This window comes from Aquarana catesbeiana, linkage group LG07 (genome assembly GCF_042186555.1).
Source record: "Aquarana catesbeiana isolate 2022-GZ linkage group LG07, ASM4218655v1, whole genome shotgun sequence".
Classification (NCBI taxonomy): domain Eukaryota; kingdom Metazoa; phylum Chordata; class Amphibia; order Anura; family Ranidae; genus Aquarana; species Aquarana catesbeiana.
The window spans coordinates 29,395,484-29,411,870 of NC_133330.1; the positions used below are offsets into that span (position 1 = coordinate 29,395,484).

Below are 16,387 nucleotides of genomic sequence, written 5' to 3' on the forward strand. Positions count from 1 at the left end.
GCTCTTGTAACACCCTGGAGTACATCCATCTTGTGCGTGTCTATGACATTCCAACACTTGATTTATCTGAGATCACCTTTAAGGGGGACCAAAGGCAAAGATCTCCCCAGCGGCATCATACTTCACTGTTGTAGTGGAAAAAAGGCATTATTATCCATCACCGGACTGGTTTGCAGAAGGTTTTCGGTTTGTAAGGAAGAGTCGGGCTTTAGATGAGAGATTAAGGAGAAGGCATAAATCAAATTTAAAGGGAATCGTCTGACTTGGAAATGCTCTGTGTAGTTGAAGGCAGGCACTGCGAACAGAATGGAGATGATTACAGGGTGACCCTTTAACCCGCCTCTGTTCACCATAGGGACTGACCCCGGGGTGAGGGATAATGATGTCATATTAATAAGGGGGAAAAAAAAAAAAAAGATGGTTCTGGAAGAAGGAAGCCAAAGAACAAGGAAAGAAAAGCTAAACTCCGCATAAATACTCTCACCGGCCACTTTATTAGGTACGCCTATAAATTTGCTCGGTAACACAAATTGCTAATCAGCTAATCACACGGCAGCAACTCAAAGCATTTAGGTATCTAGACGCGGTGAAGGCGACTTGCTGAAGTTCAAACCGGGCATCAGAATGGGGAAAAAAAGGGGATTTAAGTGACTTTGAACGTGGCATGGTTGTTGGTGACAGACGGGCTAGTCTGAGTATTTCAAACACTGCTGATCTACTGGGATTTTCACACACAACCATCTCTCGGGTTTACAGAGAATGGTGGGAAAAAGAGAAAATATCCAGTGAGCGGCAGTTGTGTGGAGGAAAATGCCTTTTTGATGTCAGAGAAGAATGGGCAGACTGGTTCCAGATGATAGAAAGGCAACAGTAATGCCGCGTACACACGATCGGAAATGCCACCAGCAAAACTCCGATGAGAGCTTTTTGTCGGAAAATGCGACCGTGTGTATGCTTCAATCCGTCTTTTGCCATTCGGAATTCCAGGCAAGAAAAGATTGAGAGCAGGTTCTCTATTTTTCGGTCGGGAAAGGTTCCTATCCGAAAATGCGTACGTCTGTATGCAATTCGGACGCGCAAAAAAATCACGCATGCTCGGAAACATTGAACTTCATTTTCTCGGCTCGTCGTAGTGTTGTATGTCACCTCGTTCTTGATGGTCGAAAGTTCAGAGAACATTTGTGTGACCCGTGTGTATATGCAAGCCAAGCTTGAGCGGAATTCCGTTGGAAAAACCATCCGAGTTTTTTCTGACGGAAATTCCGCTCGTGTGTACGCGGCATGCCTCAAATAAACACTCATTTACAACCAAGGTATGCAGAATACCATCTCTGAACGCACAACACATTGAAGCAGATGGGTTACAGCAGCAGAAGACCACACCGGGTGCCACTCCTGTCAGCTAAGAACAGGAGATTTAGGCTACAATTGGCACAGGATCACCAGAATTGGACAATAGAAGATTGGAAAAACGTTGCCTGGTCTGATGAGTCTGGATTTCAGCTGCGACATTCAGATGGTCGGGTCAGAATTTGGAGTAAACAATATGAAAGTATGGATCCATCCTGCCTTGTATCAATGGTTCAGGCTGGTGGTGGTGTAATGGTGGGGGGGATATTTTCTTGGCACACTTTGGACCCCTTAGTACCAATTGAGCATCGTTTAATCACCACGGCCTACCTCAGTATTGTTGCTGATCATGTCCATCCCTTTATGACTACAGTGTCCCCATCTTCTGATGGCTCCTTCCAGCAGGATAATGTACCATGTCACAAAGCTCCAATCATCTCACCACTGGACAATGAGGTCCCTGTCCTCCAATGGCCTCCACACTCACCACATCTCATCCAATAGAGCACCTTTGGGATGTGGTGGAACGGGAGATTCTCATCATTGATGTGCAGCCGACTAATCTGCAGCAACTGCCTGATGTTATCATGTCACTATGGACCAAAATCTATGAGGAATGTTTCCAACACCTTGTTGAATCCATGCCATGTAGAATGAGGGCAGTTCTGAAGGCAAAAGGGGGTCCAACCCGGTACTAGCAAGGTGTACCTAATAAAGTGACCGGCAAGAGTATATTAGACACAAATTAACGCAGCTCTGTAGTTAATAATACGTCATTAAATGGATGTTTAAATGCAAGCAGTGCAAGTACCTGAATGTGGCCTGGTATCAATCCCTTGCAGTTCCTGTACAGCAGGGCTCCAGTGTGAGAGAAAGAAGTAGTACAAGGAGCCAATTGGTTTATGTGCCGGTATATAGGAGGAGAGTAACAATGTAAGGTGGCGCTTCTCTACTGATCACTAATTCAAGGGGGCACTACAATGACAATCAATGTAAGGGGGCACTACAATAAACATCAATGTAAGGGGGCACTACAATGACAATCAATGTAAGGGGGCACTACAATGATCATCAATGTAAGGGGGCAATACAATGACAATCAATGTAAGGGGGCACTACAATGACAATCAATGTAGGAGGGCACTACAATGACAATCAATGTAAGGGGGCACTACAATAAACATCAATGTAAGGGGGCACTACAATGACAATCAATGTAGGAGGGCACTACAATGACAAATCCATGTAAGGGGGCACTACAATGATCATCAATGTAAGGGGGCACTACAATGACCATCAATGTAGGAGGGCACTACAATGACAATCAATATAAGGGGGCACTACAATGACAATCAATGTAAGGGGGCACTACAATGACAATCAATGTAGGAGGGCACTACAATGACAATCAATATAAGGGGGCACTACAATGACCATCAATGTAGGAGGGCACTACAATGACAACCAATATAAGGGGGCACTACAAAGACAATCAATGTAGGAGGGCACTACAATGACAATCAATATAAGGGGGCACTACAATGATCATCAATGTAAGGGGGCACTACAATGACAATCAATGTAGGAGGGCACTACAATGACAATCAATGTAGGAGGGCACTACAATGACAATCAATGTAGGAGGGCACTACAATGACCATCAATGTAGGAGGGCACTACAATGACAAATCCATGTAAGGGGGCACTACAATGATCATCAATGTAAGGGGGCACTACAATGACAATCAATGTAGGAGGGCACTACAATGACAATCAATGTAGGGGGCACTACAATGACAATCAATGTAGGAGGGCACTACAAATTTTTAGCCCTGATGAAGGGGAGTGCTAAGCCCTTGAAATTCATTGGCTGTCGCAAAAGGACTTTGCAAACTAGTGTCGCATTCCCAGCCTTTTAAAACTTCACCAGTGTAAGGGGGCACTACAATGACAATCAATGTAAGGGGGCACTACAATGACAATCAATGTAAGGGGGCACTACAATGACTATCAATGTAAAAGGCACTTCTCTGCTATCAGTATAAGGGGGTACTACACTGCTGGCCACCAATGTAAGTGGACACTACACTACTGACCACTGATGTAAGGGGCCCCACACTACTGACAACCAATGCAAGGCGGGTCTTCTCCAGTGACCAGACCACCAATGTAGGGGGCACTACAATGATCATCAATGAAATGGGGCACCACACCACTGAACACCAATATAAGAAGACAATTCTGCAAGGGAACACTTCTCCGCTAACTACCAATGTAAGGGATCACTACAATGACCACCAGTGTAAAGGGGCACTACAATGACAACCAATATAAGGGGGCAATACTAACTTTTTTTAGCCCTGATGAAGGGGGAGTGCTGAGCTCCTGAAATACGTTGGCTGTTGCAAAAAAAAAAAAAACTTTTAAATAACTGTACAAATTAATGTGGCACTAAGGGGCCTTACACTTCCGACCACCAATGCAAGCAAGCCCTTCTACATGGAGCACCAATGTAAGGGAGCACTACAATGATCACTAATACATGGAGGGAACCCGACTGACCACCATTATAAGAAGGGCAGTGCACCATTATTCACCAATATAATTGGGGAACTTCTCCACTCAACATCATTTTTAGGGGTCACTTCTTTTCTGACCACGAATGTAAGGAGGTACTTCTCCACTGACCCGGTGACAGAGAGATCAGCTCATCGCTGTGCTGCTTCTGCTTTTATAGTCCAAAGATGGAGGGGGCGGGACCAGGACAGTCTGGTCTCAAAGGAAATGGGTTGAGTAATGCTGGCCACTGAGACTGAGGGCATCTTGTGGTGGAAAAGAAGTACTACGCTGGGGAGAGAACTGGACTGAAAGCGAATATCGCAACAAAAGCTGCTGTTTTTATTTTATCTTTTAACTGGCTATTTATTTTTATCTTGTTATTTTTGTCTGTTTTAAAAGGGAAAAAACATCGACAACCCTGAATATGCATTAAAATATTTGTTTTACCTGTCAACAGTTTTGTAAAGTAATGAACATATTTTTGACATCCACCTTCCCCTGCTAAGCTGCATGATTGCATTGGATGCGAATGGTGACAATACTTTTCTGAATCTGCAGTTCTGCTCCTGGGATTACCATGGAACCTTAGAACAATGGAATTTCCAGACCTGAGCTTTGTTCCTCCCTTCCAGCCCATCATGTTACAAGAACTTAAAGTGTTTGTTACCCCAACACTTCATATTCCTGATATGTGCCCGCTGTACCAAGTACTTGTATGAGATAGAATCCTGTTCTCTTTGTGCTGCTTCCTTTGTGTGAAATCCCTGGTGTTGCTGACAGTTCCTCTGCTTTCCTATTAAAAACTGACCACATTAAGCAGGAGAACACACCGTGGTCAGTTCTCTAGCTGTGCTGGGAACTCAGTGTGCTCTCCTCCAATGATCATACAGTACGATTCATACTTGATCCTGACACGTCCCCGCTGCACAGCCATTTACTGGGAAGCTCAGTGTGCTGCTGTTTGTTCTCCCCCCAGCTCTTATGCAGCTGAGAACAGAGGGAATGTTATCACTTATAAAAAAAAAATATCTATACAAAAATGTTTTGCCTTTCATTTCTATTTTAACCACTTAAGGACCCAGAAGGATTTGCCCCCTTAATAACCAGGCTAATTTTTTGCGATACGGCACTGCATCGCTTTAACTGACAATTGCGCGGTCATTGCGATGCTGTACCTAAACAAAATGTATATGATTTTTTTTCCCACAAATAGAGCTTTCTTTTGGTGGTATTTGATCACCTCTGCAGTTTTTTATTTGCGCTATAAACAAAAAAAGTGCGACAATTTTGAAAAAAAAAAATATATTTTTTACTTTGTGCTATAATAAATAATCCTAAAAAAAATAAATAAATAAATAAAACAAATTTCTTCATCAGTTTAGGCCAGGGATCCTCAAACTACGGCCCTCCAGCTGTTGCGGAACTACACATCCCATGAGGCATTGTAAAACTCTGACATTCACAGACATGACTAGGCATGATGGGAACTGTAGTTCTTGAACAACTGGAGGGCCGTAGTTTGAAGACCCCTGGTTTAGGCCAATATCAATATCTTTTACAAATTTTTGGTTAAAAAAAAAATCGCAACAAGCATATATTGATTGGTTTGCGCAAAAGTTATAGCATCTACAAAATAGGGGATAGATTTATGGGATTTTTATTCTTTATTTATTTTTTTACTAGTAATGGCATCGATCTGTGATTTTTAACGGGACTGCGACATTGCGGGCGGACAGATCGGACAGTTTTGACACTTTTTTCGGACCTTTGACATTTTTACATTGATCAGAGCTAAAAATGCCACCGATTGCTGTATAAGTGTCACTGGCAGGGAAGGAGTTAACACAAGGGGCGATCAAGGGGTTAAGTGCTCCCTGGGAGTGTTTCTAACTGTGGGGGGGAGGGGACTGACAGGAGGAGGAGAGAGATCGCTGTTCCTGATCACTAGGAACAGCAGATCTCTCTCTCCTCCCCTGTCAGAAAGGTGATCTGTCTGTTTACATGCACAGATCCCCGTTCTGGCTCTCTGAGGAGCGATCGCGGGTGGCCGGCGGACATTGCGGCTGCCAGCCAACGCGCATCGGCTCTGGTGTTGCACGCGCGCCCCTATCTGTTTTAAAAGCAGCCGACGTACACCTACAGTGCAGCCGTGCCAACCTGCCGCAGTATAATGACGGCGGCTGGTCGGCAATGGGTTAAACTGAATGGGTTGTTTTACAAGGTGATCGTTTACAATCACTTTAATTCCCAGCCGGTGTTTGGCAACTTGGGTAATTATGGCCAGGGCCAGGCCAAAGGGTAGGCGGAAGAGGCAGTTGCCTTGGACTCTTCAACAGAAAGGCGGTGCAAAAAGGGGCAAGAACTGCAATCTTTAGGCTCCATGCACACTAGCATAAAAAAAAAAAATGCCAGTGCTCTTGGCAGGAAAAGATGCCAATTTTGAGCTTTTTTGTGCTAACGTTTAGGAGCGTTTAGAGTTTGTTCTGCCAGAATTTTTTTTGTTCTGCCTCTAAACGCTGAGCTTAAAAAACACCTCTAGACTACCTAATGTGCATGGACACATAGGATAACATTAGTTGCTTCTACAGGCAAAATGCGTTCTTTTTTAATAGATGAACAGAAAGATGGTTTTGTGACTTTTTGAAGGAACAGTTAATGATGCCATTCAGTAAAGGCTTTGCAGCACAATGCAAGTGTTATGGCTGTACTAGGGTGACCCTGTGTCTCGGATTGCCCGGAACAGTTCTGCATTTTGCACGTATGTCCCAGGTTCCGGGCACCTTCATTCCGGGACGATAAAAGGTCCCAGAATTAAACTGGCACAGCCACCCGACAAGCCAACGATGGAATCCATCTGTTTCCCAGCCCAGGGTGTTCGGCGGGTTTGACGCAGTAAAAGCTGGTAGTTAATGTGATTGTAAACCCAGTTACACCACTTTTACCTACAGGTAAGCCTATAATAAGTCTTACCTGTAGGTACTGGAAATATCTCCTAAATATTTACCATATACGCTTGCGCCGACGTCATTGCGCATGCGCACTGAAGAAAGGGCGCAATTGTGCCGTTTCTAAGGGGCTCGTGCCGTGACCGGCGGCTCCCGCGTGCATGCGTGAGTGACATCACGTGACTCCGACCAGTCACAGAGCCGGAGTCCCTGGCCCCGGAAAGAAGAAGGGTGAAGATGGATGCTGCCACCAGCATGGGACGCTCGGACATCGCGGGCTTCGTTTGCAGGTAAGTGCAACATAATGGGCTAGCATGCGATGCTTACTAGCCCATTATGCTTTTACTTTGCAGGGGAAAAAAGGGGAAGTAAAACCCATCATGGTTTACTTCCTCTTTAAGGAGCGGGGCCGGGAAGCCGGCTACGGCGTCCTTAACAACCAATGACTCACCAGCTGTCAGCAGGCTTCCCTGCTGACAGCTGAATAATAATAATAAAAAAAATTGCCTGTAGAAAAAAAATGGCGTGGCCTACCCCCCCACCCTAGTCCATACCTCTTCAGGAAAGGGGGGCAGTCCGTGAATGGCAGTTTGGAAATGTGGTCACCCTAGGCTGTACGCGGCACTCTTGCATCAAATTCATAAAAGGTGTACAACATTTCTGTAGTTAAAGTGTTACTAAACCCACAACAGTAAAATCAGTCTGTATACGCAGTAAAGCATGCTTGTTATACTCACTGTGGAACCTAAGGGGTTAATCCTCCGCACTGTGTAAAAAGCCTGTTTGGTCCTGTCCTCTATGTTCCTCCCCTTCTTCCACAGTCCCCAATCTATCTGCTGATAGAACAGAGGCTAGGGGACAAGCTGCACATGCTCAGTTTGGTGTGTGTTGCTACAGAGGTTTTTTTTTTTCTTGGGAGAGTGCATGTGATCAGCACAGGGCCAATCAGCACTGTCCAGACAGAGGGTCAGGGGTCCTGCAGCCTCATAGGACAGTCCGAGGAGAATGAAAACTCCTTCTACAATCTTTAACCAGACACTGATAGAAGTAACAAGACTGCTATATACTGCTGATGAGAAAAGTATTTAGAAGTTTATATTTACTAAAATAACTGAATTTCCATGTTCTGTGTACTGTGTGAGACCAGATATAGTGAATGCCGAGTCCTGGGTTTACTTACACTTTAATTCCAGTGTGTGAAACAAATTCATAAAGTTCTACTTGTGAAACTTTTCTAACATGTGGTTATGCCCAAGACTAATTTATAAAGAAATATCGGTGTTAAGAAAACCAAAGGTAAGTAATACTGGCCATACACTAGCCAAAAAAATAGTTCGAACGCGTTTTCAAAAAACGAACACGCGGTCGTGAGAGCAAGTGATATTGCCATCATGTATGTGATGTAAGGGATACATCTCTACTGACCACCAATGTAAGAGACACTTCTCTACTGACCACCAATGTAATGCCGTGTACACACGACCAGACTTTTTGAAAGCACGAATCCACCGGACAATTCGATCATGTGTGGGCTTAATCGGATCTTTGCTGTGGAAAATTCAGATGGACTTTAGAAATAGAACATGTTTCAAATCTTTCCGACGGACTCGAGTCCGGTGGAAAAATCCATTCGTCTGTATGCTAGTCCGAAGTACGAACAACGACGCTAGGGCAGCTATTGGCTACTGTCTATGAACTTCCTTATTCTAGTCCGGTTGTACGTCATCACGTTCGAATCAGTCGGACTTTGGTGTGATCGGGTGTAGGCAAGTCCGTTGCGTCGGAACTCCGTCGAAAGTCCATCAAAAAGTCCTTCGGAGATCAGTCCGTCGAAAGTCCACTCGTGTGTACACGGCATTAGAGACACTTCTCTACTGACCACCAATGTAAAGGATACATCTCTACTGACCACCAATGTAAGAGACACTTATCTACTGACCACCAATGTAAGAGGCACTTCTCTACTGACCACCAATGTAAGAGGCACTTCTCTACTGACCACCAATGTAAGAGGCACTTCTCTACTGACCACCAATGTAAGAGGCACTTCTCTACTGACCACCAATGTAAGAGGCACTTCTCTACTGACCACCAATGTAAGAGACACTTCTCTACTGACCACCAATGTAAGAGACACTTCTCTACTGACCACCAATGTAAGAGGCACTTCTCTACTGACCACCAATGTAAGAGACACTTATCTACTGACCACCAATGTAAGAGGCACTTCTCTACTGACCACCAATGTAAGAGGCACTTCTCTACTGACCACCAATGTAAGAGGCACTTCTCTACTGACCACCAATGTAAGAGGTACTTCTCTACTGACCACCAATGTAAGAGACACTTCTCTACTGACCACCAATGTAAGAGACACTTCTCTACTGACCACCAATGTAAAAGGCACTTCTCTACTGACCACCAATGTAAGAGACACTTCTCTACTGACCACCAATGTAAGAGGTACTTCTCTACTGACCACCAATGTAAGAGACACTTCTCTACTGACCACCAATGTAAGAGACACTTCTCTACTGACCACCAATGTAAAAGGCACTTCTCTACTGACCACCAATGTAAGAGACACTTCTCTACTGACCACCAATGTAAGAGGCACTTCTCTACTGACCACTAATGTATGAGGCACTTCTCTACTGACCACCAATGTAAGGGATACTTCTCTACTGACCACCAATGTAAGAGGCACTTCTCTACTGACCACTAATATAAGTGGACCCTACACTACTGACCATCAATGCAAGGAGGCTCTTCTTCAGTGACCACTTCACTGAACACCAATGTAAGCGGGGCACCACTCTACTGACCACCAATATAAGGAAGCCATGCACCATTGACCACCAAAATAAATGTGGAGCTTCTCAGCTTGCTATCAATTTAAGAGGTCACATCTTTCCTGATCCCCATCGTAGGGAGGCCTTTCGCCAATGTAAGGGGGCACTTTACCACCGATGACCACTATGATGAGGCATTCTTCCACTAACCACCATTGCAAAGGAGAACTGCAGTATTCACTGTCTGATTTTCTTTTCTTTTTTCTTTTCTTTTTATATATATATATATATATATATATATATATATATATATATATATATATTTAATTACATGACTTTTACTGAAAATAATTTAGTTGTATGGGGGGGGATGTGTTACAAAAATGATGATTCCTGGGTGTTATAGCCTTGGTGAAGCACTGAACTGTTCTATACCAGACACAAAAAGGAAAATAATATCCGTGGCTTATTAATATCTGTGAGGTCTCAGTAGAATGGTCGTCTTGTACATCTGACTTCCTCTTTAGGCCCTTTCCATATCCAGACCTCTCAACACAAAATCCTGCCATTCAGAGGGCTACAAAACCCAAAGTTCACAGTGGATGATGTCACCGACACTCCGAGGGGAATCTAGGTAACCGCCGCCACTGGTATCCCCAACAATAAGGCAATTCACTCCACCAGATGCACATAATGAGGACCCAGACAGCCAAAACTATACGGTTAGCTGACCAATCAGAGCCATGGCTCTTCATTGTCACTCTATTTCCTAACTATCACACAAAAAAAAAATTCCACAAGTGTAAAAATATACATTTTGATATTTTGTAGAGTTGTAAACCCAATTCGTGTTCATAATGTAATTTCTGTAACGTAGACAATATTCTAATGGGAATTTTAATATATGTTTATTCAAGGTGGCCCCCTATGAAGAAAGAGCATATACCGTATAGGATTGTGTATATGGAGGTTTTCTATTTGTATGTGTGTTTTTGTTTTTTTTGTTGGTTGAACTGGATAGGCTTGTGTCTTTTTTTAACCAGATTACCTATGTAACTATACAGCCGGGAATTCTCAGCAAGCTCTGGAAATAAATTGTGGCCAAAATTTGATTCTGAATGTGTTTAACCACTTGCTTACTGGGCACTTAAACCCCCTTCCTGCCCAGACCAATTTTTAGCTTTCAGCGCTGACGCACTTTGAATGACAATTGCGCGGTCATACAACACTGTACCCAAATGAAATTTTTATTCTTTTTTTCACACAAATGGAGCTTTCTTTTGGTGGTATTTAATCACAGCTGGGTTTTTTTTTGCTAAACAAAAAAAGATGGAAAATTTTGAAAAAAAAAAATCATGTTTCATAGTTTGTTATAAAATTTTGCAAACAGGTCATTTTTCTCCTTCATTGATATGCGCTGATGAGGCAGCACTGGTGGGCACTGATAGGCTGCACTGATGGGCACTGATAGGCTGCACTGATGGGCACTGATAGGCACAGATAAGGCGGCACTGATGGGGACAGATAAGGCGGTACTGATGGGCACAGATAAGGTGACACTGATGGCCACTGATAAGATGGCACTGATGGGTGGCACTGAAGGGCACTGATAAGTATTACTGATAGATACCACTGATAGATGGCACTGATGGGCACTGATAGGTAGCACTGATGGGCACTGGTAGGTGACACTGATGGGCAGCACTGTTTATGAGGCACTGATTGATGACACTGATCGGTGGCACCGTGGGCACTGATGGGTGGCACTGTGGGCACTGTTGTGCACTGGTAGGTGGCACGGGTGGGCACAGATGAGCTGGAGGGAGCTTTCCTTGACTGATGTCCATCTGAGAGCCGCCAGTGATTGGTTTTATTTTTCTCTTCACGCTATCAGCGCGAGGAGAAAAAAAAGCCCATTACCGGCTCTGTTTATTGGTTGGCAGCTGATCACGTGGTAAGGGGTCGGGATCTCATAGACTCGCTGATCACAGAGTGTGCCGCACGCGCCCTGCAGGCCGCTCGGGCACGGGAGGGCGTCTATTGACGTACTCCCGGCAAACTAGGTCCGCGCTGTAGCCATCATTCAGCTATAGCGCGGATCTGAAGCAGGTAAAATGATACTAATGTCTAATTTTTAAGCTAAAAATAATAAACACAACAGGTAATAAACTGATTTTACGGGGGGGGGGGGACAAAAAAAAAAATTGCTGTGTTAAAAATCAAATGTATATTATATTGCAGCTTACCAGTTCTTAGATGTGATGGCTGCATTTGTTTTCTTTTTTTTTTTTTCACCTGGTGATCCCGCCAGTAAGTCTGTTCCTTTTTTTTAACAAGAACAAGCTGTCCTGCAGATGTAGCAGTTTAAGGGTTGAGACAAACCATTTACCATTGACAGGGGTGCTTACAATGCTCAGCTTCTATTCATTTATGTGAGAACTTTATCCCAAAAAAAAAAAAAAAAAACCTGTAGATGTAACTGCTTAAAACTGTTATCTGGAGTTCAGCTTCAGTTGTTAGTTTATCTAAATCTGCTAGTACATCTAACACTCCCCTCCCCAGACTGACAACGCTGCTGTCCAAAGGTGTCTCTGTTACCACTTCATCCAGAGTGTAGGCTCTCTAAAGCTGGATACACACTATATACAATTTTCTGTAGATTTTTTTCTTCAGATTTACCAAAACCATATAATATGAGGTCAAACCTTAAGAGTTTAAATTTTTATGCAATCAGGCAGGCCCTTGCACTACATGGTTTTGGTTAATCTAAAGGAAATCAGACAACAAAAGTTGTATAGTGTGTATGGGGTCTAATACAGGGGATGTGTTACTGACCAGATCACCAGGTGGAAACAGAGGGGAAAAAAAGCCTAAAAAAAGAAAACGAATGCAGCCACCACATCTCATGATTGGTAAACTGCAATTTATTACATTTTTGGTTGTGGGTTTAATACCCCTTAAATGCTATTAACAGACTGCATCATATATGAATGCTTTTAATTTTGTCCTTCGTTCTAATATAAGGTCCTACATTGGGTGGCACCTCCATGTACATTTTTCTGCAGCTCCCTTTGCTTGAGTATCTGTAATAAGCTGGCCATACACTGCTAGAATGTTGGCCAATTTAGAGGAATCGGACAACAGTTTAACAATGACTGGCTCTGCCGCTTCGACAAAAGTCGACTACTCAAAACCAACTTTTTTCGAACGAGCTGGGCTGAAAATGTTCAGCTGAGCAGTGCCTGCTGCCGGTCAGCAAGCGCCGGCTGTCAGACTACAATAGCCCAGAAGGGGGAATTTGTCCATCCAACCTGTTTGTGTGGATAGAGAAATCTGTTAGTTTCTTAAGCTGGTCATACATTTTTTTTTCCAGCAAGTGGGTTTAAAGAAAAAAAAATGACACTTGGATGTAGATGGGGGACTCACTCCTGCTGTGCTATTGTGCTCTGACAGGGGGGACTTCCCTGAGGTCAGAATACAATGATCCGTGCCACTGGGATAAACACGACAGGCTGGTTGTACAGAAGAACTGCTGAACCGGTCAAATTTTGATCCATGTATGATCGCCCTTACATTCTATCTGCAGGCTGAACTAAGGAAATCTTTTAGTGTATGGCCAGCTGTAGATTACTAAGACGGTAAGGCAAGCCATAAATTGTGCAATTTTCTTTCCTGCAACTACGGGTTGCAGGAAAGAAAATAGCTCGATACCCTTGTCAACACAGTCAGTTTTGATGGGGGAATCCCTTCCACAATACCATTGTGTTCTCCAGGAGGGTGGAGGCACGGGGAGCTGTCCCTCTCAGGAGAACACAGTGATTATTGCTAGCCACTGGCAATAATTGCATGTAAAATCCAACATACTGATTGTACCCAAGTCGATCGATGGATTGACTTGGGTACAATCATCCTGCCCATAGATGGATCTGGTCCCTGCTGAACCGACCGAGATTTCAACCATCTATAGCCGGCTTTAGACTACTAAGAAGCTAACACCCCAGGTAAAAAAGACTGGAAGACAGTAAAACAAAGATAAATCATAATTGCCCTCATCAGTACTCTGCTTAGTGGAGTTACTCTTTAAGTGCTTGCAATGCTCTCCGATATCTCAGCTATTGTCATTCCATTGGGTGTTACTGTCACCTGAGGACTCACCTAACGCAGACAGCTTCTGGACGGATTCGTTGCAGGGAAGCTCGCACCCAGACAATATCCCTAAGAGAAGAACCACCAGTGAGTTCAGCCTGTCCTCTATCTTGCTCAGGTTGACTTTGCTCTCCTCCTGCAGCTTCTGGAACATTGAAGTCACCGACTGGAGATTTGACTCCAGCAAGTTCAGCCTCTCGCCAACGCTCTTGGACTTTGGGTTCTGGGGCTTGCTGCTCCCTTCCGTCCCAGACTGCTTTAGGGTCTGCTTGAACTCCTGGTTGAGTTCTTGGTGGACTTCCTTCAGTTGCTCAGGTGTGGGCTGCTCATCAGGTAGAAGAAAGTGGAGCTTGCAACCCTGAGGTCCATCACAGTTGGCGTCTACCTGGGGCATGGCCACGAGATGCTCTAAGCAAGCCGGGTCCTCCCTCCTATGGACACAGTCGGAGCTGTCACCCATGGACACCTCAACTTCTTGCAGAAGCAACAGCAGGGCAATCCACTGCATCTCTTCTCCAAGCTGGTAACCCCCGGAGTCGCAAGTCTACAACCTATTCCCCGCGCCGCAGCATCCAGCATGAGCTAAATGAAGCAAACAACCTGTGCAAACTCTTCTTGACTTTTACAGGTTTCTCTGTATACAATTCATCACAGGCTGGGAAATCCTGAGAGAGCTTCAAAGCAAATGAAGACAGTGGATGTGTGTGAGGCATGCAACAGACAGGAGGGGGCTGGGGAGAGGGGGGGGGGTGCAAGAGGGAAGAGGAGGGCCTGGAAAAAAAAAAGTTTCCTATAAAGAACACTTGAAACTCAGATTAGCATCTCGCATCCCTTGAAGAACAGCATTGGTTATGTCTAGGTGAACGTCCGCCGTGTCATCATTATTGCGCCAAGCCTGCAAAGACTTGAATGGAAGGGCTGGGCCCTGGGATATAAAATGATTAACAAGGGGATAGCCCGCATCTATATATTTTTTATGGTACATAAGTGAGAGGAAGGGATGTAAAGTGTCTTGTAAAATAAAGCCTTGGATCTGGAGAGGTGTCATTCCTGGAAAACAGAACTTGCGTTTACAGGGCTGATTATGTCACTTTTGCTAAATGGAATTTAAAGTTTAACTCTGGGGGGGATTTTTTTTTTTTTTTTAATAGTTTTGGATAGAGTGGGTATAAGTATCACCTTATGTTCTCCAAAACAAGCAAAAAATGTTTGGCTTCAAAGAGTCCCTGTTGCCAGACCATTTATTTCAACAACAATCTTCCCATATGATTACATGTAAATTTCACATACTTTTGTCATGTTAATTACCTGTATAGAATCCTCCCTTGTGTAGCCCTCACCCCCAAAAGGACCTGCTGATCTTGTCCCGGGTTCCTTTTTCCCGGGACAAGCCAGACGCATCGCAACATTCACTCTTCTGGCTCAAGAAACAGTCTAGGGGCAGGGGTGTCAAACTCAATTTCATTGTGGGCCACATCAGCATTATGGTTGCCCTTTTGTAACTGTAATGCCCCGTACACACGATCGGACTTTCCGCCAACAAAACCGTGGATTTTTGTTCGAAGGATGTTGGCTCCAACTTGTCTTGCATACACACAGTCACACAAGTGTTGGCCAACAATTACGAACTTGGGAACGTGGCGACGTACAAGATGTAGGACGAGCCAAGAAAAAGGAAGTTCAATAGCCAGTGCGGCTCCTTCTGCTTGAGTCCGAGCATGCGTGAACTTTTGTGCGACGGACTTGTGTACACACGCTCAGACTTTCCGACAACAAGTTTTGTTGGAGGAAAATTTGAGAACCTGCTCAGAAACATTCGTTGGTGGAAAGTCCAACAGCAAATGCTCGATGGAGCATACACACGGTCGGACTTTCCGACAACGAGCTCACATCCAACATTTCCCGTCGGAAAATCCGACCGTGTGACTAGATGTCCAGAGCACCCCACCGCCCCCCCCCCCCCCCCCTTACATCAGAAGTCAAAGGATCTAGCAGAGGAGTTCTGTGCTCCTCTCTGCTGCCGACTGCTGAGACAAGGTAGAGGCAGATCCGAGGGAGATGCGGTGCCAAAGCTGCAGGAGAGGCGCAAGGACCACATTAAATGGCCTGGTGGTCCGGATTTGGCCTGCGGGCCTTGTATCTGATGCATGTAGTCTAGGGATTGCCTTTTTTAACATTTATTGCTGAACAAACTTAAATAGGGCATGGGGCAGCTGTAAGATACTCCAACGAATGCTGAGCAGTAATAAAAGGGCACTCTTCACTCTGCAGCTACTTCTTAGAATAGACCCTTCAATAATAGCCCAGCAAGAGGACATCCCTGGGACACCATGGGCACTGACAACAAGCCCTAATTTTAGTGAACCAGGGGCCAACAGCAGCAACAGTTACCCAAATACTGCACTCAGGTTTGTACTCGCAAGTCCTTAGATGCCTCCCTGCAGTGTCAGGCAGACATTCATTTAGTGGACTCTTCGGACCGCATCCTAGGTTAGATGCCCCTGGTTTAGCTTCAGAGGTTCTCAGCAAGTAGGCCCCACAGGATTAGCATAGCTCCCAACTGTCCCTGATTTCGAGGGACTGTCCCTGATTTGA

The 16,387-nt window shown here is 44.5% G+C and overlaps 1 protein-coding gene across 3 annotated transcripts in view; it reads right to left on the reverse strand.

Annotated features, from left to right (window-relative positions):
• Window positions 1–14,493, reverse strand: part of LOC141102396 (fibrinogen-like protein 1) — a 36,644-nt gene extending 22,151 nt beyond the window's left edge. For all 3 annotated transcript variants that reach the window (XM_073591357.1, XM_073591356.1, XM_073591355.1), the window contains exon 1: window positions 13,802–14,493. In XM_073591357.1, the coding sequence (XP_073447458.1) occupies window positions 13,802–14,300 (499 nt within the window). In that variant the 5' untranslated portion in view covers window positions 14,301–14,493. The remainder of the gene's footprint in view (window positions 1–13,801) is intronic.
• Between the last annotated feature and the right edge of the window lie 1,894 nt (window positions 14,494–16,387).